This window comes from Phasianus colchicus, chromosome 7 (genome assembly GCF_987193195.1).
Source record: "Phasianus colchicus chromosome 7, bPhaCol1.hap1.1, whole genome shotgun sequence".
Lineage (NCBI taxonomy): Eukaryota > Metazoa > Chordata > Aves > Galliformes > Phasianidae > Phasianus > Phasianus colchicus.
The window spans coordinates 3,997,312-4,023,703 of NC_143442.1; the positions used below are offsets into that span (position 1 = coordinate 3,997,312).

The 26,392-nt window shown below is 37.9% G+C and overlaps 1 protein-coding gene across 4 annotated transcripts in view; it reads right to left on the bottom strand.

The window, feature by feature from the left end:
• The window catches only part of ARHGAP15 (Rho GTPase activating protein 15), a 315,056-nt gene that overhangs the window by 86,880 nt on the left and 201,784 nt on the right, over positions 1-26,392 (bottom strand). For all 4 annotated transcript variants that reach the window (XM_090143526.1, XM_090143525.1, XM_031590760.2 and 1 more), the window contains one exon: positions 15,675-15,752. In XM_090143526.1, the coding sequence (XP_089999652.1) occupies positions 15,675-15,752 (78 nt within the window). The remainder of the gene's footprint in view (positions 1-15,674; positions 15,753-26,392) is intronic.

Sequence of the window (26,392 nt, forward strand, 5' to 3'; positions counted from 1 at the left end):
ACAATTATATTTATGTGATAAACTGTTCAGCGTTAGCAGCATTATGTTTATATTACTGGCCACTTAAATAGTCCTTGGCGTAGTTTTATAAGGAACAGCAGCCTCCAGAACTTTGGAAATCCATCTTACAAAGTAAGCCCAGCCTGTTACTGGAATGCAATCATCTTCAGTAGTTTTATCACTAGAATAAACACATTGCAGGTAGTCTCGTTGCTAAAATGCACGAGTGAAAGACTTCCTGATGCTTTAGCTGCCATTCATGTGGGCTTTCTGTCGGGAAACAGAGGGGGAAAAAACAAGCATCTTTCATTTTAAGTTTTAGAAAACGGGTGATTGAGATATTGCTTTCTACTATAAACTTCTTCAAGGTGGGTTGGTTAATCTGCTCGCTGTTATGAGCAGCCAGCTCTTGCTTCCCATTTATTTCACTGGGAGATCACATTTAAGAAAAGAGAGACTTTTGGGCAGTTTTCAAGGAGCTGCTTTTGTCCCCATTATATCCCAGATAATTTTCAAACAGATTACACAGAAACCATACTAGTATTTATCTCGATATCTTCCAGTGCTTCCGAGTCTGAACTGCGTGCATTTCAAAAGGGAACAGGAATGTGTTACCCAATAAATATTTTCTGTTGCTGCTGCATACATAGATTTTACTGAGAGCGCTGCCGGCAGCAGCCTCTCTGCAGCACTGGGCTCTGCACTCTGCACATCATCCAGATAAAACCATCGTTAGGAAAAATCATGCAGGATGAGTGAATGGATTTATTCATTAAAAATAAAAGGAAGGGAAAAAAAAAAGAAATACTATCAGTTTGGGGAATGTTACTATCCTCTTTTTTCACTCCTGAAGTATAAGTTTGGTGTTTTCAATTCTCCACTCCTCAACTGCGTTAAAAGTTGAGGTTGTTAACAAGTGAAGGGTGTGCCAACGTAAAGAGTGGAATCTAATGGAAGTGAAATCTGCATATTCAGTTAATTCGGGATTTATTATCCCAGTAACTCGACTTGCAACTGTTCTAAAACTGTTGACTGAAGACTTGAGAACAGTACAGAGGATGGCTGCCCCCACCCCCATTCTTAAAAGAAAACCTGTGCCTGCTGCTTCCAATTTAGTGCAATCATGCCTCTTACTGGCCAATACAAGATGCAGCATTAGCTGTCACATGCAAATGAGTATTCATGGGGACTTTGAAATGTGCAATAAAGAATAAAGACGTGCATTCTGTGAATAATTGTTTTCTTTTATAAAACTGGATCCAAAAGGGAGTGCCATTTCACCCAGAGTCTATAGCTTTTCTATGGTTACAATCTGCTGTTGAAGCCAGATATTAGAAATGAAGTGTGGATAAATGGATAGAAAGGAAATGTGGATAAATGGAGGACTCCAGTTTCCCGTGCTGTCAATCTTTCACAGTACTACATTTGCTTAACAAGAAATAATTCAACACATGTTTGTGTTCCTTGCTATCTTGCTTTGTTCTCCAACTGGGACTTTTAAATGCACAGGGATGTAAAATAAAGTTGTCCATCTTATATCAGTTTTCTTATACAAAACCCAACCTGAATTCTTCATTTTCAGCCACAGAAATACAGAAAATTACATAGAAGTTCAAGATATGCTTCAAACTTAAAGTCTTCCAAATAGTTCTGATAGCACTGATCAGGATAAGAGGGAAATAATAGTTTGGATTTAGAGCCTGTTTAGACACAGGGTGAGAGAAAAACCAGCACAGCAAGCTGCATGCAGATGTGTACAAGTATGCAGGCTGTGACCTGGTAATTTCTGTTAGACACACACACACACTTATTCACTGAGACTGCACCTAGAAAGGCTGCTAGCAAGCAGCCTCAACTTTTTTCATTAAATATTAAAATCAAAGCATGACACGGCCCTGTCTTCTGTTGGCAGAACCCAATAATTGAATAAACCAACACCTTAACTTGAGGTAGGTGGGCTGCAAGAAGTATCTCAGTAAGTTCAGACTTGTCCAGGATGGAGATAGAAGCATTTAGCCAGAGGGAAGAACATGTGCTAAGGACAAATGCTGCCTGTGGGGTCAGTTCGGGATGGCGTGGGCATGCCTGGGGGCTCAGCACTGGGAGATGCTCCTAGATGAGAGTAACTCCATGCTTGAGGTTATGCATGATCTGTAGGTGAGGGGTCTCACCCTGAGGCAGAGCTGCTCAGCAGGCAGGATGCAAGCCTGCAGGAGTCCCTGGAAGGAAAGCAGAGGGCTGTGGGGCAGTGGGGCATTACGATTTGCCACAGATCTAACATAACACCTTGCTGCCCCACTTCCTGCATACCATTGCTCAGCAAGAGCAGTCTCTTGAATTACAGGCACACACACATCAATGCACTGAAGAAAGGAATCACCACTTCGCATTACAGCTGATAAAGCTGAGGCAAACAGGCACAAACAGGGGGGTAACCAAAGGCATTTGCCTCTTTCTGGGACTGATGCTCACCTATAAGGGCTGAGCACAAGGACCACAGCCATCTTTTAGCTGCCTGCAATTCGAGCTGACAGAAAGACCTTTGGACCTTTTGGTCTGTATTGTGCCTCCTAAAGGAGCTGAAGAGAGGGTTGACCTGGGGTTGGGATACGGGATTTGGAACAAGGGGATTTGGTTTGCATTCCTGAATCATCACAAACTTCCCTACATGTGTTACTCAGCCACTCTGCTCCTCGTTTTCCTACTTACCAAAAATAGCTAGTAATATTTTGGTATCTCGGAGACGTTTGCTCTCCAACATACATATCTGCTCCTATGTTTTAAAAGCGTTTACAAAACACTCAGTGCAAACAGGAGCTCCACGAGGCTTAGTCATGCAAAATGCAGTCGGCAAGGACCACTGAAAAGAAATCCAAGATCTCATTCACATGTAAAACCTCCTGCTCCTCCTTAAGGACTCCATTTCCTCTGCATCCCCAGAGCAGAGAAATTTAAATCTCGTTTGTGGCACTTTGTGCCACCTCCACTGCACTGGTGTCCTGCACCTGCAGAGCCATTGCGTGGCAGAACTGCACGGGAAGGTCTAATTTGGCTTTGCATCTTTCTGAGCCCCAAATCTGTGTTTCAGAGGGTGTCTGCAGCCTTATCTGCAATGAGGACTTGGCAAATGGAGTTTGGTGAAATGGCACAGCACACCACATTAGGAGACTGACTATAAATCAACAGATTTTGGCTCCGCTCCTGGCTCCGTCACTGATTTGCCATGGAAACTTGGGCAAATCTTTTACTCTCCCTATCCTTCATTTTCCGTCCCCATAATGTAAAGATAATGATGCTGCTTTGCAAGCTCTTTTGAGATCTTGAGATGTTAAGTGCTAAGTGCATTTTATTAACATTAATAGCACCCAACCGAGAGGATGCTGCATAGCACTAGCCCGGCTGTCCCCAGAAAACAGATTGGTGTGGGGAAAGTGTGCATTTGTTAAGCAGCTTAGGCATTGCTCATTCCCATAATACTTCCACAGTAAGCAGGAACAAGATCTGACCTACTAAAACAAAAAGCAAAAGCGCCATAAGGAGAAAATTTCTAATGTGACCTGTCTGTCATCTTATTTCGAGCCCAGGAAAACTTTGGGATTTGCTGGGGATTATCAGCAATTCTGCGTGTGGTTATTATGCTCAGCCACAACCACACCACTCACAACTTGCGGTGGAGACCACTTCCATTAGCAGGCATTAATCACCATTTGATACACTCCACTCCGGCTATCACTGAAAAGGTATTTAGTAGATGGACTTAGTTATTTCCTATCACGCTTCCTATGTTACTCAGTTTTAAAATAAGTTAATTGTACTGGATTATATTCCAGCTCTCATATTTACAAGATCACAGTATACTACTATATATTTATTTTTTAAATGCCATCTAACATGATTTGTTATTTTATGCTTCAATTTCCAATATTTCTGCTCAAAGATGTATCAAAACATACACAGTCGAAAGAGTTATGAAAAAATATTATTAATGCATCTTTTTTTTCCTTTGCTGGAGATAGAAGAACTTTGTTGTGCATGTTATAAAATGTTAAATATTAGAATTATTTAAAGTTAATAGGATGCCAAAGAAAATGACTAATAATACATTATACAATTAGATGCCTTCCATATTAGTGAATCCATTAACAAAATAAAATACATTCAAACAGAAGAGTTCTGATTTGCAATTTTTAGCAAGGATTGCCCATGTGTAAAGCTAAATTATTTATTCTTAAAAAAAATCTACTGGATACATCAGTCTGCAATTATTTGCATTATGTTTGAATGCTTTATCATGTGGCTCTGATTCAAAAATACATATCTCTAACTTGCTTTAGCATCTTCATTTGCACAAATCGTTAAACACAGGGAAAAACAACAACAAATGGAACAGTGCCTTCCTCCAGATTCAGCAGGACAGCCGATAAGACGACCATAAGACCTTGGTGTTGCTCTGTCAGCTCTTTCAGTTGTCTGTTTGTCATCACTCTTTAACCCAGATGTCCTCAGAAAGAGTTTCACATCTCTGCTGAACCCCCAGCTGCACCCTTTTATCTAGATAGGGTCAATTCTCTCCTTTTCCACCCATATGGGTCTGAAGCCCACAATCATGAAGCTTCATCTAAAATTACCCATACAGCCATAGTGCAGTTTTTCTGAGCAACTGTCACGACTTAGCAACTCATTATTTCATCTCCTCAGCTGATACCATCATCATCATCCTTCAACTAACATTAGCAAACACTGAGCTCTTCTCACAGTAAGAAAAAGCTTTTAGTCAAAGTGAAAAGATCTTTCAGCCATTTTCCTCTTCTCTTTGCATCACTCCTGTCTCTAGGAAGGCATCTTACACCAACAAACTTACACCAAGAAGAAACAATTTCCTCCTCCTCACATCCATCTTCTCTTCACTGCCACTACCTACTTAAGTCATCGTCCGTCTTCTCTATCATAAGCACATAATGTTGGTTGATAAAAATGCGTTTTAAAAAAACTGTTTTCTAGTTATCTGATTACAGAAGGAAAAGAGATTTTTACAGCAAGAAGTAAGAGCCTGGCAATAGCATGATTTTTTCAAGATATTCTTCTGGCCTTCTAACAGCCCACCCCGTCCAGATCGTTCACATCTTGTGGGATTTTAAAAATGTGATAAATCCAATTGTGTTCAATGTTTGGTTACACCATTTTAAAGTTCCTCTCAGGTCAGAGATGCCTTTTACTATGATTTTTGCTCAGCTTACATGAGGTAAAGAATGCTCTGAGCTGGTTGGGGTTTGTAAGGATTTTGGCATAATCTAATTTCCAGGCTACTAGCAACCTACAATATCTTCTGTCCCTATACATCACAGTACCAGCCCAGACTACATCTCAGGGATGAGCCAGATCTCATATTATACCAGCTAGTAATAGGGAGAAGAAGAGGAATGTTCAAGGGATTATAAACAGATTTGGCTGCATCTTGGCCACTGCTTGTGAAGGAGGAAGGCAAAAACATTATAGAACATTTGCCCAATTATATTTGACACCGCATATACTTACCATAAAACAATTTACTACAGTTAAGCTACATTAAAAATATCAGAAATTATACAAAGTAAGAATGATGCACACAGAAGCATGTGTGGATTTCCAAAAGCATCATTACCAACTCACCACTTGTCCACACCAAGAAGTCAGAGTATTACCATAGAGATTTGGGGCAAGAAATGAAGCTAATAAAAAAAAAAAACCCACAAACCTAAAAAAACAACACTTTGATCTTAAAAGATCTGAACAATCTTTGTTACTTTCACTGAGAACAGACACACTGCAGACTGAACAGTGTTAACATTCAGACGAGAGCTCAACCAAGAGCAATGCAACATTCTCACTTTCAAGTCTCTGGTACTGTGGATAACTTTGAAATTAAAATACAGTGTGACTAAGTATTTAAATTAATATATTTAATAAGCCCTACAATAATAAGTCTAAAGTGAAAAATAAGGCTTGGGGGAGAAGGAGTAAGGAATAATTTTTTTAAATATTTGTAATATGCGTATTTACAGAACAGCTGGGTACACTTTTTCTACACCAGGATTTTTAAAAGCTCATTGAAAAACACTTAGACGTGCATAATAATGTATACAGTATATTTTTAAATAAAATAAATCCTATCATCTATTAAGGAAAAAGACAGCTATATGGTCAAGGTGATTTGACTCCTTTGCCTAAATTTAGCAATCTAATACGTTTTTCTTAATGCTCCAAGGCATTCCACTTGGCTTCTAGTTCCCAATCCCAAAGAGCAAGATTCTGCCAGCCTTGTGAGGATCAATCCAGTACTCAGCATCCTCTCAAATGGCACTAAATACTAATGATTAGATAACAGGATCAAGTTCAAGATGTCCAACAAACGTATTAAGGGAAGATGATTTCTAGGACTATCACAACGTGCTCTTCCAAACTTCCAAAAACTCCAGAAGTTACACAATCATACTTTAAAGAAAAAAATAATGGAGAAGACAAAAATATTTCATTTTTAATTCATACAGAATGTGATTTGAGAATTTAATAAAACTAATTTATTTACAGCAGGAATATACTACTAAGAAAGATTTTACCCGTCAATAAGACCAAATGAGAGAGTCAATAAAAAAGCCTATCCACAAGTGAGAGTCAGTAAAAAAGCATAGGTTTCATCTTAAAAAAAAAAAAAAAATGGGATTCCAAGGACTTCTGAAGAGATACTCCAGTTATTCTCCTCTTCATTTCCCGCCCCCCCAACTTGATTTTTTTTTTCCTGAAAGTTTTCCAGATTAGTCCTCTGTGTTGTTACCATCACTCTTAGCTCTCACTGTCACTAAGAGAACTAACACAGTTCACCAGTGAAACAAATGACCAAAGCATGCTCTTGCTTCCTCCCTCCCCCACATCACTCACTACATGCAATAGTTGTATGTACCAAAGCATTTATGGTTTTTCCCATTCTCAGCACACAGAAGACCACAAGTAGAAAGTAAAACTCCATTGTGTGGTAGCTTCTCACCCCATGCCACCCTGCATGCCCTTATGTAACATCCTCCCACATTCAATATCATACTTTTTGTTGCAAATCTTACTGCAAGCTCACATTTGTTGGCCAGCATTACACACAAACCACAGAATTATAGATAATTATCACACGGGAGAAATACATCCCAAGTATTAGGTCATCCCATGATTTGTAAGACACTGCTCACGACCAATTCCAATTAGGAATTACGAAGTTGAGCTTCCAAGGACTTCCTTCTCTTTGCAGCACAAGATCATCCCCTTTAAAAGAATTTTGATGCCCTCTTCAGATAACATGAATATGACTGGCAACACCAGAGATTTTTTGCCATTCCAAAAATCATGCAGTCAGTAGATTTTCCTGTCATAAATTCTAACAAATGGTTTGTTAAAATATTTCCTTTCCCTCTTACTTCTGAGCCCTATGCAATGGCATTTCTCATGTTCTTTTTCCAACAGCATTGTTATCAGAACAACAAACCCCCAAAAAAGTCACTCCTGGCAATAACAGACATCCTTCCCAGTTAAGCAAGCACTTGTTGGAGTGTGCAATGCTGAAGTCCTCAGTGCCTAACCAATGCTTCCTGGGGGGTTATCACAAGAAATTCCTCAAACTTGTTGAATTAAAACTAAGCATAAAGCTACTATGACGCAAACAGTGCTGTGCTGAGAAGAGAAAGAAAAGGCATGTCTAAAACGCTTGACGGTACAATGTATGCCATAAAATCCATGGTATGTCTGTGGCTGACCACACTAACCGAGTTCACTGTCTCTTCTCTCCCCGTTCTACCGACCTATTCATCACAGTGTTGAAAAGAAAGCACATGACAGTACCATTGGGTAGGGGAAACCCTGCTGCATTGGGAAACTTAAACTTTCCAATCCAATTCTCTTTATTTTACAAATTGAGAATTAAACAGATTATACTGGAAGAACAACATTCTACCTCTGCCATGTTTTGTGTATGTATGGTTTAATCTGATGTATATTATTACCAAAAGCATGCCAACTTTGTTTGCAAAAATTTGTGTTTCCATTGGGTTAATTTAACTGGCTCACATTTACAAATCAATGCCTGGGTACTATAGGGGATTTTTTTGTTTGTTTTTTTAAATTATTTTACACCTCTCTGAAAAGGGTAACTTAAGTTGTGGAAACCACACTTATTGAAAGTAAAAAGAAAATTCTCCATCTTAAAATAGACATTTAATCACAGAGGAAAAAATGGAAGTGCCCACATCACTACTATGCACATAGCAGTTGGGAAATCAATTAATACAGGCTCAATTATAGTATTTTGTTGTCAGAGTTTTAAAGCTTGAGGGAAAATTAAATAAAAAAAAATCTTGGCTACAGCTTGGCATACGCAGGTCTTAACCTAGAAACAATCTGTTTTATAATTATTTCTGAAAATTGCTTCAGTCCGATTTATGTTCTTTGATTGCCTACGAAGTGTGAAAAAGAAAGGAAAAAAAGCCTATTTTTGACTCAAGGCTCTCAGGACGTTTTGGTTCTTGGTGAGCAAATAATCCAGTTTGAGCCCAGTATTTCCGCTACGAACTCTGGAGCACCATGTTGGCTTTCACACAGAGCCCAGCCACACAACGAATGCTCACAGAAACAATGAAGGCTTCACATGCATGGGCTTGAGAAAGGCAGAACACGACTGAGGCTCTGAAGCCAGGGTCTTACCAAGACATAGTCACACATCTCCCCACATACATACTTCACATCTGAAAAATCCAAGCACTAACCTACTAAAACTCCTAAAAATGCAAAATACAGTGAAACCTCACTGATGCACATACACAAGAAATTAAGGACTCAAAAAAGGAAAATGACTGCAGGAGAGAACCAATCTCTCCTAATTTCTTCCTCCAGTTTTAAAAATGAAGCACCTAACGATCCCATTGGAACTTCATGTCCAACAGGACCAGCACTGCCAGTTGCCTTTGAAATAAACATGATAGCAATTGGACAGAACAGTACAATAGGAACGGCATTACAACTAAGATAACAGAAGGACTGGCACAATAGAAAGGTGCTATTGAGGAAGAGAAGAAGATTGCTCACCAGTATCAGAAGATTCCAGGTCTACAGAGCAAAGCTTCATCAAGCAGGAATCTCCAGAAAGAGAACCTTCCCCAGCAGCAGTCAGCCCTTAAATGAGGACTAAGAGAGGTGCAGCCAGGCTGCACCCCTTCCAGTCACACACATCAATTGCCTTCACCTGTGCTCCCAGAGCTAACTGGGTCTTTTCCACAGGTGCTCAATCAGTGGTTCAGGCTGTGAGTCAGCAGTTCCCACACAGATGTACTGGGTCAGTGTGAACAGTTGGATATTTCCTCACATGGGAGTTTATTTCTTTGAAGTATAATAATAATAGTAATAAAATAGGCTGCAAAAGGGAGCAACTTCTCTTCCCCAGCCACTTGTATTTTTTTTTTTTTATTATTTTTTTAATTTTCTTCCTCCCCTCTCTCTTTTAAATGCTTACTTCAAACCTCCCCAACCCATTTGTGTTGACCCAACAGAGCTGTTCCAAAGGCAGTTTCAGTCCAGTTCTCGATAACCCAGGCTCAGACATTTGGTCCCAGCAAGCTCATATCATCAGTAATACTTTAAATAAAAATAATAATAATAATTAAAAACCCAAGATTTTGTTCCTCTTTTCTCACAGTTCACTGACAAAGAACATGACAGTAAGGTTGAAGAATCCTGCTGGTTAAAGGTATCATCCTTCACTGCTCATATGGTCTGGGCTCTTACTTGTCAATTAGATTAATCCAAACCATTTTAGAACAATAAATATAAGTACAGATGGAATATAAGCATATTGAAGATTACTGTTTTTGACGGCTGTTGTTTATTAAATCAAAAATAATGTTGCAGTGAGGATTTGGTTGATATTTCAAATGGGAAGGAAGAGTAAATAGGAGTTAGATACTGCTTCAGAAGGAAAAACCAGCAATCTTCCAAAACAGCCCATGTAATAAAAAGGCACTGATTTTTTACTTAGAATGCCACCTATGAGCTACCTTTAGAAAGGGGATATAGCATCTATTAACTCAAAACTCTACACTAGGTATGTTGAAATCCATAAAATTTCCAATTACTGCTTCAGAATTTATTGTGCACATATGGAAAATAATACTTGTAAAAGAGAAAGGGGTTTGTGCCTGGTGCTGTCAATACTGTGAAGGATGGGGTGATTATAAAGCAAATTAACAATACTTTTAAATGTGCATTCACTTATCTTTCCAATTAAATCCTTGTTAAACAACTGCACAGACAGTAATGGTGCTTCTGCAAAGCACTGATCAAGACAGTTTTATTGTAATTTTTACTCTGTAACAATTAATCAAATAGGCATTTTCTTTATTATTAAATTATTTAGTTAATAAATATTCACAATCAATTCACATATTTGTGGTTTACGTTTTACTTTTAATTTTTCTTCGCCTAAATTATAGTCTAGGGTATTTTTATAGGAAACAAGCAAACAAACAGCAGAATTATTTAGTTTTGTCCAAACGTTATTTGTTAACTCAAGGTGATGTCAGGGAGGAGAACAGTCACCCTCTTCCCCCTCCATGTAGTCACAAATTCAGATACCTTCAGCTGTCCTTTCACACAGTCCCTACAAGACGTGTCTCTCTTCAATAACAATCTCTAGGCTCTGAACAAATATATATATTTTTACCCCTTTGGTACATAAGCAGTAAGAACGTGGTAATTGACCTTTGGATGGCATGCAGTGTTTTGCAGTTAACACATAAGGTATTGCAAATGAAATAACAGGATTCAAAGGTCATCTGTACTGCAAATACCAAGCATTTTGCAAACAAAGCACAGGATATAAAGACAATTAGGAACTCTCTTGTATTAGGTATGAACCAACACTTGCTGAATGAACCAATAAGTACTGAAATTTGTATTTCTATGGTTAGTTTCCCTGAACATATATGCATTAATATAGAATCTCAGTGTTTCAGCAACATCTTATGAACTCTTTATAGCTCCCTTTTTTTCAGTTAATTTAGTACTCATGAAAATTGCTTGTTTGACAGTCCTAGAAATTGAGTGCCTTCCCAGCCACCCAGCAGACTGGTGCAGGAGGCAGACGGAGCCAAGGCCATTCTGTGATTTCCTCCCTTACTGAGGGTCTCAGGGCTTCAAACAAAGAGGGCAATGGAGGACATGCTGGGACAGAGAGGAGGAACAGGATAGGAAGGACTTAGCCCATTATATCACCATGCGCAGCAGTGGGACAGCAGAGAACAGAGCTGGGAGCACACCACAACTTCACACTCTTCCATTCTAACACACTTAGAAATTTGGTACCTTGTTTTTTTCCTGCTTTCCTCAAGCACTCTTTGTATCCCTGTTAGCCTTCCTGAGCAGCTCGCATGCTCCCTTTTTAGAATGCATCTCCCAGCTGGCTCCACTTTCAGGTTGTGCTGCTGTCCTGATTACAGGACTTGCTCCCCAGGGACTTAATGAGCCTTAACAGCCCTGAGTAGCCCCACCTGGGCCCAGAGCCTATTTCAGCCCCATCCTTTAGGCCAAAACAATTGATCAGGTCAATGGCATCATTCTGCCCAGGAAATGTCACCATATTCTGCATGACTTAGCAGATCTATGGGCAGTAGCTTATTCATTCTCCTACAGGTGTGAAATAGACGAACAGCCTTATAAACATTCATGATGTTTATGGCACTTCACTAAAAAATCATCAAAATTCTTCTAGATTTTACATTAAACCCCCAAGTAATTGCTAAGCAGTACCATGTATACATTTCTAAGGTTGCAGTTATTATGTGTATCGATATGAAAAACATAAGAATGTTTATCTCTGACAATTAAACAGGCCTGTGCCATAGGTTTCCAGCTGGGAATATTAAATTACAGCTAATCTAGTTTCTAAAAACACAGTTCTTTCAGCACTTTGAGACAAAGAAAAGTATGACTGTCTCAGTGTCACCAGTGGTCCAAGCAGCTTGTACCGCCTTGATTCACTGATTTGAAAAATGATGACTTAGAGTTTCAAAAGTGCTGAGGGATGTTATAGCCTGGTCCTCTTATGATCAACTGATCTTTTCAGCTCGTAATGGGAAAATAAATCACAGACAAAAGATAATCCTGTTGCACAGAAGCAAAAAAGGTGTGATGTCAAGAGACTTTTATAGAAAAAGAAAACTCCGTGAAAGGGAGAAAGTAAATAAGGTAGTTTGTTCTGCTGATGCTCTTGTTGGCAAGGTCAAAGCCCTTTTCTGGAGCTGCATACCTCAAGAAATGAGAATGAAACAAACTGTATTCAGAGAATCTTAACAGTGAGCAGTAAAGATGTGAGGCATAGTTTTTCTTACAAACCCCTTCCAGCTCTCAAAAAATGTAGGATTTTAAGGCTTCTTTTAATTTTTTACTGTTCTTATTTCTTCGTTAATGATAAAGCTGTCAGTTGCTAGTTTGTTTTCCTTTCATAATCACCAGTTTTCTCTTAGTTCAGTTTTTGATACTGCAGATGACATTAACTATACAGAAAAAGGAGCCAAATAAAGCTTTGCTATATTCTAATTAATGACTATTCTAATAAAAAGGACTTTGATATGGCAGTCAGCCTAGAGTCACTTCTATGATCTTTAATTTTCAATATGATACATATTATTTATATCCTATAAACGTAGGTGTAACACAATAGCAGCACAAGCAGGAAGAAGACAGCCCATTAAGTATTTGGCCTGCATAGGAACTGATTGCACAGTCAATCTCCGCAATGTAAACAGGCTTTTTTAGAACATTTGTTTGCATTTATAATTAAATTAGACTTGCACTAAAACGAAGATTCTCTATTGGAATGTTAAGCAGAAAATCTTACAAAAAATACCACTTCCCTCATTACTTTTGTGAGTTCATGAAACACTATTTGAAATTAGTGCTGTCCTCTGCATCAGGTGAATGTTCGGACACTGGGCTGTGCCACCATTGCCCACATTAAGTAAAACACACTCCCCTCATCTCCCCATGGAGGTACATGTTGCTTCTGAGCAGTATGTAGCTAATCCCCCAGAGGAAAGCTGATTAGATCCCTTCCTCTCTCAGCTCCACATCCCTTTGTTGCCTAACCAGCTCTTTGCACCTACAACATGCCACTACTGCCTGATGGGCCTGCCAGGTAATCTGTGGATCTGGCCATTCTGAAATCCATTTAGGGATTAGGAAGGGCTATGAAGTGGGTATATATCTTCCAGTCAGCAGCCTGGAAGTCAGGGTAATATTAGCAGGATGCTAGCACACACACATCTACGTCTATAGAGCCACACCGTGACTTAATGGGCTGTTCCCTGCCTGCAGCTTCCTACCTAGCAGAGAGAAAGGATGCTATTCAAACAAATGAAACCATGGCCTGTGATTTTAAAGCCATTCTTTGTGCCTGAATTGTTTCTTGAATGTTCTGATTAACAGCTACTGGATTATTCTTTGGGGGCTGCAGTGCTCAACCCTCTCTTTTCCCCTCATATGGCAGCCCCATGGAATGCAAATGTGACATTAAAATTTACAGCGGTGCACCTTTGGCATGTCTGCTGTGGCTACCTGAGGAAAGGCTAACTGCAGACCTGGCCACATATTTGTATAGTTGAGATTTTAAAGGACATGTAAGGGAGCTCGGATGGATAATTTCGTTTCCCACTGAAAATCTATTTCATGATAATATAAAATGCATGACTGCCTTGGTTGTATCAACAAAGACTAACAAAAGAAACAATAATTACCACAACAGATAACATGATAAAATAGTGCTCCAGGAGCACTATTTCTCCTTGAATTTCGTTGGTCACTCAGTAGGTAGATTTATTGCAGTTGCCCTAAGTAGCCTGTGTCAGAGTGGTTTAATGTACCATTAACTTCACCTTCATATATTCATTTCTCACAGTGGTATAAACCAGAAGAAAAAGGTGCCTGGTACTTCTGCACTGCAAAAAGACAGCTTAGGCTTCTGTCTTGCTTTACAGCATCATCCCATCTGTTTTAGGGGAAAATCTGAGCGGTAATGTTAACCTCAAGTACGTTAACCTTTGGATGCCATGAGAGATGACAGACAGGACCATTATTTTTATGGCACGTTTTTTTCCTGAGCAAAGATCCTGGGGAGTGAAGAAGGATAGAAAATCTTGGGTTTGCTTCTCTGTCTCCAAACAAAATACAGTGCACAGTTACTTGGAAGCCAAGGCAGACTGCATTATCGACACACAAATACCCAACAACTATAAATCTAAGGGAGCCCAAGTAACGAGTCAAAACCATGAGGCTGATGATTTATTCAGTCTCACTGAATTTACTGGCATAAATACTGTTTCCTCATAAAGTGCAGTTCGCTCGCCAGTTTCAGCCAAAGACAAGACAGCTCTGGAGCACCTTCATTACAGATGTGAATGCGGGTTTGAAAATGAAAATCATGAAAATTTTGGGGTCAGAAGTCTTAGCTTACGCCTAGTACAAAATTAGTTGAGGAAGTAATTCTCCAACTGTTACCATCTCCCCATGTGAAAACACCAAAGCACCATCCTATTATAAATATTGTACAATATTTAGCAGTTCTGGTAAAAGTTTTCAGGGGACAGTAAGAGTGAAGGAAAGGTAGGAGAAAAAGCTGCAGGAGTTTTGCACGTGTAGTTGATTAACTCAATAAGTGCATAAAGTCTCGAATGCAATTTAAGATTTGATTCTTTTCCTAATTTCTGAAAAGCTTCATTTGTTTTTCTCATTAAGTAGGATCAGGAGGTTCGCTGTCATCAATGATATTTGCTAAGCTATTAAATGCGAATATGTTTAGTCTTTGCCAAGAAAAGTACACTGTTCAGAGAGGTCGATGTATTTGTCATGTATCCTAATTAGCTACCAATAGCAGCTTCCACACCTGTAACATTATTTATTGATCAATTTTAGATTTATTTAGCTACATCTGTGATAACTGTTCTTTTGTATTTGCGGAAATATGTTCATTACACGTAGAGTTTGGGGCAATGCATTCTTTAACTGTAACGATAACACAGTGGTTAGTTCTAATTTTGGTTCTTAAGTTCCCCAAACATTCATCTTTCCTCTTCTCATTTCCTGGGATCAATTATTTGCCTTATTGAAATCAGAGGTAAATCTTCCACTGACTCTGGCAGAGCTGGGATGCTAGTTTTAGCATTTCCTTTTCAGTTCTTTTCAGCACCTTTTTCTCTTTGTCTGTTTTCCTTTGGATCTCTGTTCTATTTTTGGTTTTGTTTAACTTTCAACATCTAAACAATCTGCTATTTTTCCTTTTATTCTTTTTTTTTTTTTTCCTCACTTTGATTCTTTGGTTTCTACATGTGCTTTGTTTTCTGCCACCTTATTTCATTTATCCATTTCCTCTTTTTGTTTCTGTTTGTTTCTCATCTACTGTTTAACCAGTATTTTCTTCTGCTTACTACTCTGTTTTTCCTCCCTCCTAACTGACTGATTCCCTCTGTGCAATGTCTTTCTACCTTCCCTTTCCTCTCTTTTCCAAAACACAACTCATCATTCTATGCCACCAATGTATAGCAGATTCTGAAATTCTGTCATCTGAGACAGTTAAATACTAAACAAAACATTACCAGGGTGGAGGAATCACTTACCCTGATTGACAACAAATCGTAACTTCTGTATTGTTGCCAGATTGCCGCTAACTCTGTATATTCCATCAACTTCTAGACCTGAAAGAGAAACACACATTTCATTTTAAATCATATAAGTATTTTTCTTTGTACGTCTGTCAAGAAGCCAGAAGTGCCCTAACAAGTATGAAGAAGTGCAGAGCAGTGAATGACTGAAAAATAATCCACCTGACAAACACCAAAGTGCCTCCTTGCCTGATTACGACAACAATGAGAAATAAACGCGGTAGATTAGCTTAAGTGAATACAAAATACCTGACTGTAATTATCTTGTAATTCTGTCAGCAGAATACGTTCTGCAAAGGTATTTGAGTGTGACAGGAAAGGAAGAGTGGATTAGCTCTTGTGTTCATGGAGAAGGGTTGTTTGGGATACAAACGACAGTGTGTTAGCCCTGCTGAAACATGGGGTGCTTCTCTTAATGGTGTATATTAACAGGGGAAGCTGCTCTGTCTGAGGCCTGATTTTTTCAGATGTGAATATCTGAGGCTATGACCTTTCTGAAAATTAAGTGCTGCAGTGCCCACTCTGAAATCATGACGTGTGTAAGACTACACACAACTACAGCTTCTCTATTATATTCGTCATAGCAGATCAGACGAGTTTGAAGCTAAAATTAAATATCCCAAATAGCACATGCCCTGGAGTACATTTTTTCATTAATATAGGCCATCCTTTTCAAGGACAACCTGACAGACTTGTTTCTCCCTGCATATCTACTCAAGGTTTATCTTCTAGGTGAAACTAGATGTCATACTCCCCTTTGTGACATATTATCTCCTACAGCAAGCGCTGCTGATATGGCTGTTTAAAATAGCACTTCCAGCCCTAGTTGCATAGCTGTAGCATTTTAAAGCACGTGGGAACTGCTCTTCTTTCCTTGGAGAATTAGCTATTGTGCAAACAATGACCGAAATGACTACATGCTTAAGAACTGAAAACACAGAACTGTACGTTGTCACTCTACATTTAAGACTTGCAAGTAAACAAGAAGTTAAGAGAATCTATACCAAGCTCAAGGTTTTTTTAAGGCTACTCATCACTTAGAACAGAAGTTTTAATTAATCTTGGCAAACAATTTCAGAGAAAGCCTTCGTCTCGGAAAAAGTTAATTTGTCAAAACAAAATGGTTTCAGGAAATATTTCAGTTCTGACAATGTGTCTAGTGGGAATATTTCCTTTTGCAGTTCAGGGTGAGGAAAAAGGAAAAAATGAAAGTATAGGAAAAAGTGAAAACAAGTCAAAATGTATCTAAGAAGCCCACTTGTAATTATGCTCAAATAGGAGGGAGCTGAGGTTCAAGTCGTCATTTAAAGACACCTGCAACATGACTTGGCAGACGAGTGCCACAGCTTCATGGTGTACTTCAGTGCTTGGAGATATTCTTCACTGATTGTGAAGGATTTAAAAAAATAATAGCAATTTAAAAATAAAGTGGTGCACTGTTTTTTGGGGTTTTTTTGGGGGGGAGAAGGGAGAGAGGGGGGGCGGAGGGTGGGGAAGGTTGTTTTTGTTTCCCACTCTCTTTACAAATTAGAGTTTACATTTTATGTCTATAATACCAAGAGTGTCCTCACTTTTTTTCTTTTTTTCTTTTTCTATTTTTTTTCTCTCTTTTTTTTTTTTTTTTTCAGTAAATAACCTATTTTAAAGAGGAATAGTAATTCCATATTATTCCATATTTCATATTATGCATTGGTTATCAGTGCCTCTTATTAACAATTTTCTACCCTGTACCTGTGGATGTCCTATAACATAATACTGAAAGTGATGATTCATTTGAGGAAGATCTCCTTTGGTTACAAAGGGATAAATAAAATGTGTATTTAAGGGAATTCAGAAAGGTGTTGCTAAATAAGCAAATTTGGAGGTTACATACTCACTGGGTATATAACATAAGACCCATTGGAAATTACTACAATATTTAAATAATCAACTTTATCCTAAAATGGAAGAGTATGATTGTATCTTAGCAAGGAGAAAATGAGAGAGCAATTCCAAGTTTGGGAAAGTAGAATTCTTGTTGGTAAGGGATTAAGATTTGAAATTGTAAAATTTGTCAATTGTAAAAAAAAAAAGTAAATTGAAGTTTAAACCAGAAAATAAAGAGGAAAAAGAAGTAAATGAACAAGCAAAAGGCCCCAAAACAGAACGTTAACTTTTGCTTGGATCTAACTCAACTTGGTTCTCAATCTTCTGGGGTATATGGAAATGAAAGCAATACTTGTCACTGTGTGTGAAATAGCAGTGTCTCACATTAATAGCATCAATTTGGAACAGCTCAACCCCCTCAGTATGAAACTACATAAATTATCCAGATCGAGTGAAAATGACAAACTGTGTTGTAAATTGGAGGATATTACATCTTGCAAAATGATCTGGAGTATATAAGTGAATTATTATTGTTATAAATTTACTTTGGTCCAGAAATGAGTTCTGATTAGCATTTCATTTGGACACTGTGCAATATGGCAGAAAGAAAAAAATCCAAGAATATCAAACCAATTATAGTGTTCACGTGCCATCAACTTTCTGCTCCAAGAACTTTGAAAGTTAAGCCAAACCAAACCAATGTAAATTGGTGGATTTGGACATCCTTTTCACGACCACATTATCTTAGTTGGGTTGTTAACAACTTATTTTCGAAATCCAATTAGGTACAAATAGGGGGGGGGAGAGAGAGAGAGAGAGAGAGAGAGAAAGAAAATGAGAAAGAGAGAGAGATGACTTTAGAGTTCTAATGTCCTGATTCTGTGAGCAAATTTCAAAGAAAATTCACTTTTTAGGACACTTCTATCAAGGACAAAATCATCAGTGCACTGCTGTCAGTGTTTCTTCACGGCAGGCTATAAATACTTAGGGAACAAGATGAAACAAAAGTCTTTCAGGGTTTTCTATTTGGTGTTGGCACTCAAGTATAGTGGTAAAGAACATTTCAGGAAAATTATTCATTGTAATAATGTCTAACTTCTTGTTCACTATAGGCTGACCTTCTTATGCTTTGGAGTGGGTTTTATCAGAGATGAATTATTGGATTTTGCCCTCAAGGAGAAGAATTATTTTATTTGCTTTATATCACAAACTCCAATTTTGTTTTTGTTTGTTTTAATGAGGAACCTGAGAATAGCATGGATCCGCAATTAGAAATGGCAGCCAAAATCTTGATAAAGACTTCAATATGTCCAGGCGTCTAAATCTTATAAAAGTATAAGAAATAAAGCTTGTTCAACTTGTTCAAGAATACATCAGCTTAGCTCATTAACTATAGGCAAAGTAAAGCTTTTGTCAAAAGCTCACACACATTGTCTTGACGAGAAAGTTAAAAGGCAGCCGAAATCAGGTTTGATTGGAATTCATGAGCAGTCATGAATTTTGATACACACTCAGCAAAACTGCACTGAAGATCTTAGATGAACACTTGTTAAAGAGCATTTCTTGCACACCTGCTTCTAGCCAAAGCACAACTGTTCACGCAAATCAACATCAACTCCGATAGCAGCTTGACCAGGCAGGAGAGAAAGAACAATAAATGCACAGGCAATGTAAGAGTTTAGGTGATGCATTTATCTACATACGAGTTTTAAAATGTTTGACTTTGATATTTGATACTGAACTTGTTCTGACATTTTATGAACTGCCTTGGATGAAATGCACTCATTAATTCTCGTTTGGTGCAGAGAATTAATCCTTCACCCAAATCACACTGCACTCTAAGATTAACATGTTTGACAATATCTTAAAATTCAATATAAAAAGTAATTCTATGTGTACATGCAGGTTTTTTATTTTTCTTTCACTCTTCATTTTTTTTCTTTAAATAACAGTTAGATCTTGAAACATATAATCTTAAATGATACTAGGTAACTTCCTGCATAGGAATCCATGAAACCTCCCCAAATAATGCATCCTGAGGTAGGTGTGGTCCCCTGGCCTGGTAAGAGTTTTATAAAAGAAACCATCATGCTGGATTCAACAACAAAGCGAAATACAGACTTGAAAAAAAGGCATTCTTTAGTTAGTCCTTTCATTTAAAATCAGTTATGTTCAGGGCAAAAATATTGTATTTCAAAGGAGCCTATTATGCCTTCCCATAAACAGAAAGATCATACGTTTTAAAACTAAAGTATCATTATGTAATCAAGCTGTTGTATTATAAACTATTTTGTGGGCTCAGATGCCCAGGGCTATCTTTACAAATATTTCAGAGGTCATTATCAGGGTATGTTCTCCCTAAAACTTTAATTCTTTCCTCCTGTTTTCATATACATCTTGCCATAAATACCTGATTTATAAACATTTCTCAAAAGTTTACAAAGGGCATAGAAGTGAGGCCTTAAGTCATTTAAAGAGGCAGAAATGCATGACTGCAGCAAATACACCAATGACAAGATAATGTGACTGATGAGAGAATCACCACAAAACAGTGTGCAACAAAAAGTAGTCTTACAAAAACATCAATATTTGTGCCATTAGAAGGCAAATCCTGAGAAGTACTAATGAATGAATTCAACATGTTAAAATTCAACCTTGAAAGCACTGCATCTGGATTAGGTTACAAAAGGTGCCTGAACTTTCAGGTGAATATAGGAGATAAGAAAAATACTGGTTTTGCCTGACAGAAAGGAAATTGGAGATGAAAATCATGAGAACAAAACAAATCTAAGTTGCACCACACAGAAGAATACAAAGTCATCAACAGCAAACACAGAACACATATAAAATGAAGCGTGATGAAGAGGTGATGTGAGTGGAAGATGACTTATTCAATAGACTTGCTGTGCAGCCAGAGCAGCTCAGGTTGAAACAAGCACTACCTCTACTTGAACATGAGCATTTGTGTTCAGCATGGTTTTCAGTGGCAGAAGACTTATTCTGATACTGTAGAAGCAGTAAGTGGGATGCACTCGGAGACTGGCTAGACTGACCTCAGTCCCAGACGGTCTACTTAAATAATTAATTCATGACTCTATGAAGAAATAACTCAGAGCAAAATATAATTAATCATAATTAGCATGGTTTCGTGGAAATCAGGGTCTTGTCTAACAAACTATCATTTTGAAGGATTGGATTTTTGACAGGTATGAATGACAAAGACAACAGTATTGAAATAGTATATTTGGCTTTCCAAAATGCCTTTGACTCAGCACCACACAGCACTTGCATTTTATGGAATTATCAGGGTATATTTTAGATGGATTAAAAACTGCCTCAATGGTAGACCTCAAAATGCTGTAGTTAATGGAATTTATCAGTTAACAAGGTCAAAACTGGAAGAGTTTGGATGAGTGGAGCTCTCAGTCCAGTGCCATCTAATACCTCTATCAGAGATGTGAGCAAAGATAACAAATTTCTGTTGGCATAGTAAGCAGATGACACAGGGATTAGGGAAGTATTAAATAATGATGAGGACAGGTTAGGTTACAGAAGATCTGAACAGCTACCTTAAGCAGTCTCACTCTAGTAAAACAAGTTTTCATATGGAAAGAAGACTCCTAGCTCTCTGGACTGCAGAGGAGTTGGGGGTTATTTTAAATAATTAGTTGAACAGGATCTCCCCCTTCAGTATCTCAGCAAAGAGGGTTAATCTGATCCCCTGAATTACAGAAAGAGGAATATCAAACAGAAGTGGAGAAGAGATTGCACCCCTTCATGTGCTGCAAACAGAATCTCCACTAAAGCACTGTGTTTGATATTCAGGTAAATAAAAGAAACATAACATACATGCATAGTATTAAAGAAAAAGTGGAGAAATTACTTCTCTATAGGTACTTTTCATGATTCACAGGTCCTGGACTTACAACCAGGACTTATGACCTCAACACTGCTCACAGTGGGACCTGTGAAAGGCAAGTCCAAATTGAAAAGAGTGTGAACAAGCCCTTTTTCTTATTATTAGTTCAAGACTGCATCAGACCAGTAAAAACAATGGTAATAGGGGAAGGAAAGGAGGGGAAATATAGACTAGTTCTTAACAAGCTAAGAAATGAGTCTATAGGAGGTGTCTGATGTGAGGTTCAGTGAATCTCTTTAGGAAGTTAGCTAACGAGAAATAATCCTATGTTTGACTGCAATAATATCAAGAAGATGAGGGGCATTCCTATGTAAAAAAAAAAACCTCATTTTTTCTTGTGGTAATAAGTTCAAGATGCAATGAAAGACGAAAAGCTTGACTAAGATCTTATTGTTTTCAGGACCCTGTAGAAGCTGTTTAATGGAAGCAATTACACCACTGCATATGAGCATTACGTACTGAGAATAAGTAACAAGTGAATATGACTGATGTTATACTTTATTCTGTTTTATATCACTTGAAGGTAGAATTTCTATGTGGATATTTATATACAGATAAATAAGGGTGGCAGCAGTGCTAAGCAAGTGCAATTTGAAGCAGCACACATTTCACAGCTATGTGGGGCTGCTGCTTAATGCCTAAATCAAGCTCACTATGACTTCGTCTTCTCCTCTATTGTGTTGCTCTGTCTTTGTCATTCAAGAAGTTTATAACTTAAAAGCCCCAGGAACAACAAGATGTACTCTGAATGCTCAATGTAATAAGAAACAAAACTAAGCTTGGAAGCTACTCGTTTTGAATGAAACCATCAAACAGTCAGTGCCACTGTTCACTGTAATTTTGCCGTTACCTCCAATATATACTTTTGCCATCCGGATAGTCCCACTTCTTGCAGCTAAACAAAGTGACCTCATTGTTTTCCACTGTATTTTCTTTTAAACATTGGCTGGGATGATTGAGATTCAGGAATGTGGGAAAATGGATTCCCAAGCCACGTCCATCCCCTTTAATTCTGAGCTGTAATTTTTGGCTTGGCATGAATCACAGTCATCACATTTCAGTCTGAATCTCTCTGTAAAGTGATCTTTCTTAAACATTTCTTTCACTCATCATGGGATCAGAAACAAAGCCATTCTAGTCTTTCAGCGAAACACTTACAAATGTCTCTTTACAGCGACTCACAAGAGCTGAATTTCCTTTAAAAATGTTTGAAAAAGAGGAGGTTTTCATTGCCTGATTGTCCTCTTTGTGAATCTTGTCATCTGTATGCCATGAGCTACAGCTATTTTAATCTGTTTTTGTTTGCAATCCATTTGGTGTCCGCCCAAGAAAATGCAGGTGATTCTAATTAACTTACTGCTGAAGATGTGGAAAAATCTCAATTGTGCTACAGAAAATTATACACTTAAAACCTTCCCTCTATTATTTATAACAGCTTATTAATGAAAATGATTACATGAATATATTTACCACCTGATTCATCTTTGTTCACTTTTTAAATAACGAGGTTTATGCTAAAGGGAAAAAATCCCTACCAAATACAGACTTCAAGTACACACACTGCTCACTGGTTTAAATGAATGGCAGTATAAAAGAAAATAACATTGTCTTATTTAATGCAATGCAGTACAATATCAAAAATTACTGAATGTTTGGAAATACTAATTCTCTCTGTAACACATTAGTATTTAATTCCGTGATTTTTTTTGTTGTTGTTGTTGTTTGTTTTCTATTTTAATACCTCCTTCACCACTCCTATTTGTTGTCATTTGCTGCAGTTATTATTTCTCATGCATGGGTTAGTCAGTCCATTCTGACCATTCTTACCTGCTTGATATTGTGGCAATATCATACTATGTGTTCTGACAGAAGGGAATTTCAGGTAGAGAAGTCTGAGTCCTTTTTATGAGGATCAGAAGACATTAAATACTAGTACTGAGTTTTTTTCTGCTAGGTCCAGCTACTAAAGGCAGTTTACCACCTTCCGTTAGTTAGCATTTCTACTACTCTGTGCCATGCAATATATGCTATATTTATATATATATATATGTATAATATAGTCTAACTTGAATGCAATGAGAATGTGGGTAATGCAGTTTAATTTAGGGAGAATGAAAGCCTGAATAAAGGTTATCATTTCAGGAGAAACTGATGATGGAAAAACTCATTCAGTATGTGACATGTTTGGAACAGCTGGGGATGTAATGTTGAGTGGCGGGAGAAGAGAGCCAAGGTATTTTGTATGTTCAAGAAATATATACAACATTGCCATTTCTTACATCCCAGCTGTGCCTGTTAACTTCTGGAAACATGTAGAGCTAAGCAATAAAGCATACTTGACTGATATTTACTGCAGTGTGCATTATAAGACATTTTCTACTGCACATTATGATCTGAAAGAGTTAAGCAACATGAAAAATACAGGCACAAGATTATATCTGTCATGGATGAAAATACTACATTTATGCCTCATTGTAATCCATTCATTGGTTTATGGACCCCGAGCCCTTCAGGGAGTGTCACAACTCCACATGATACTGCTGAGAGCTGTATTTTGCTCTTGGATTTCTGATTTAGCTGAAAGAAGTTTGAAAACACATGTAGCCTGACAACTCCCCATTGGCTATGCAGCCGAGGAGGGTCAAGAGCATAAACTATTCCAGCAAAAGCCAGCTGTAACTTATGATCCCTAAACTGGCAAAAAATCTGCTCGTTACAGACAGTAGCCTACAAGAAATTTATGCATTTTGTTAAATACTCCCACTTTGGTTAATCTGTGCTTCGTTTTGGGATCCATCATCACCAACATCATGCCTGTGTTTTTTGAGCAACATCTGAGTACTAAGGGAAACTGCATGTGGGGGGTCTATCTCTGTTCTTAGGACTATATAGGACTTTCCCTCAGGTCCACAGACATCAGTAGGAGCTGTGGTTAAAAGCTAAGGGACAGACACAATTCTCCAAACATCTCCTACTCCCAAGGCTGACTTTAAAGAGAATTTAGTGCACAGTAGGGACAAATCTTTCCCCATCTTTCACAATAGCGAGAGATTAAATTAGAACTCAGTAATATCACCTCCCCATCCTGACCAGTACAGCTGTTATTGGACTTTTAACGGTTGGAACTGGAAGAACTGTACATTTGGGCACACATAATCTTCCGCCAAAATGGTAAGGAGCTTACATTTTCTGGACCATAGTACCTTTGCTTGGCAAAGAGTTTTTTTAAGGACAGTGACTGGGATATGAGACTTAGGATGGAATAGAGATATTTAGGATGGAACTTGAAAGACACGGGAGAGCTTCTTCCATCATTCCTTGCTTTTTAGATACAGTTGAGGTGTTCAGATATGCCCTGTATTCTACCTTCTAATGGATCACAGCTATGCTCAGTTCAAGCTCAGACGTCTCAAAGTTATTGTGTCCAGGAATGAGTCCTGTAACCATTTGTGGGCACCTTCTGCAGCTGAGGTGCATTGCAATGGCATTCTAATACGGAGTTTATCGACTGTAGTGCAACAATAGTTAAAGAAATAGCAGCTAGGCACTTGACAGTACTTGTTTCATTGCATAATGAACAGAACGCTGAATATTTTGTATGGTCAGAAATTAGACCAGCTAAATTCTGGATTTCTAACAGGAGGAGTATGCTAGCAGAACTTTGCTCAAATAACAGAGTTTGGGCTCTTGTGTGCATCAAATATCAGTATTTACTTTTTAATATAATACTCTAGGCATCTGTCTTTCTACTTAGTGTTTAAGTGGGAAAAAAACATTTAAAAATTCTTAAGGCTGTGGCACCCTATCAGACACCTTGGGTGTTACATCACATGCCTATGCAGGAACTCAGACTCTCTTGGAAGATAAATATAGATATGGCTATCTAACACCAACCAACTGAATTTTTAGCATTGCATATCTGACTAACATGTAAGTGTGGTAAGACAAAGGTGTGTGCATGTATATGCATCGACAGATTCTAATTTAATAATATCTTTCCCAGTGTACCTCACATTTACAAAGACACACCAATGATTAAGATCGTGGGATTCCACTGAACTCTCTTACACCTTCTTCGTTAAGATAAACTTCTAGTTTACAACTTTCTTTGACAAGTGAGTAGCAAAAATCATATTTAGAAAATATGGCTTGACAAGTATGACTATGAAACTATGACACTAAGTAGCAGTAGTACACAAAAAAGGTAGAACATTAATTTTAACATGACTCGAGCCTTCCATGCTGACATGTTTTTCCATTATTTTTAACTCTTAGCTGCAGAACTCTAGTTACATATCTTATTTTTGTTATAATTCTGACTACAATTACTGTTGTAAAGAGGCTCAGGTCACTTAAATGACTTCCTGCCTCCATTCCATTTGGGCAGAATCTGATCACCAAAGCAACATTTGGTAAAACATGTAGTCACACCTACAGAAAACACAGAAATCCTGAACTGGGTTACAAACAGTGGTAAGTACTAGAACTTACAGAACCAGTGCACACCTCACTACTTTGACAGAAGCCATTCCATAGATCGTGAAGAAATGCTTTTCTTTTTATAGTTTGACAAGCATGCTAAAGCATACTATATTAAAATAGTTCAAAACTCATATATGAATTCTTCAGGAACTCCTGAAAAGAGATTGTTTATGTGTAATCTGAGATGGAGCAAATTACTTTCTCTTTTCAGGAAAAAGCAAACAAACAAACAAACAAACAAAAACAACAATTGCAAGGAAATACAAAATAATACAAATAACTTTACTGAAACATATCTGAGACTTGCAAAGAATCAAGAAAAAATACCCATTCTGAGAAGAAAAAAACCTATTCAATGGGAATAAAATGCATTGCATATCTCCTAGTCGACTTCTGTGTGAAGTAA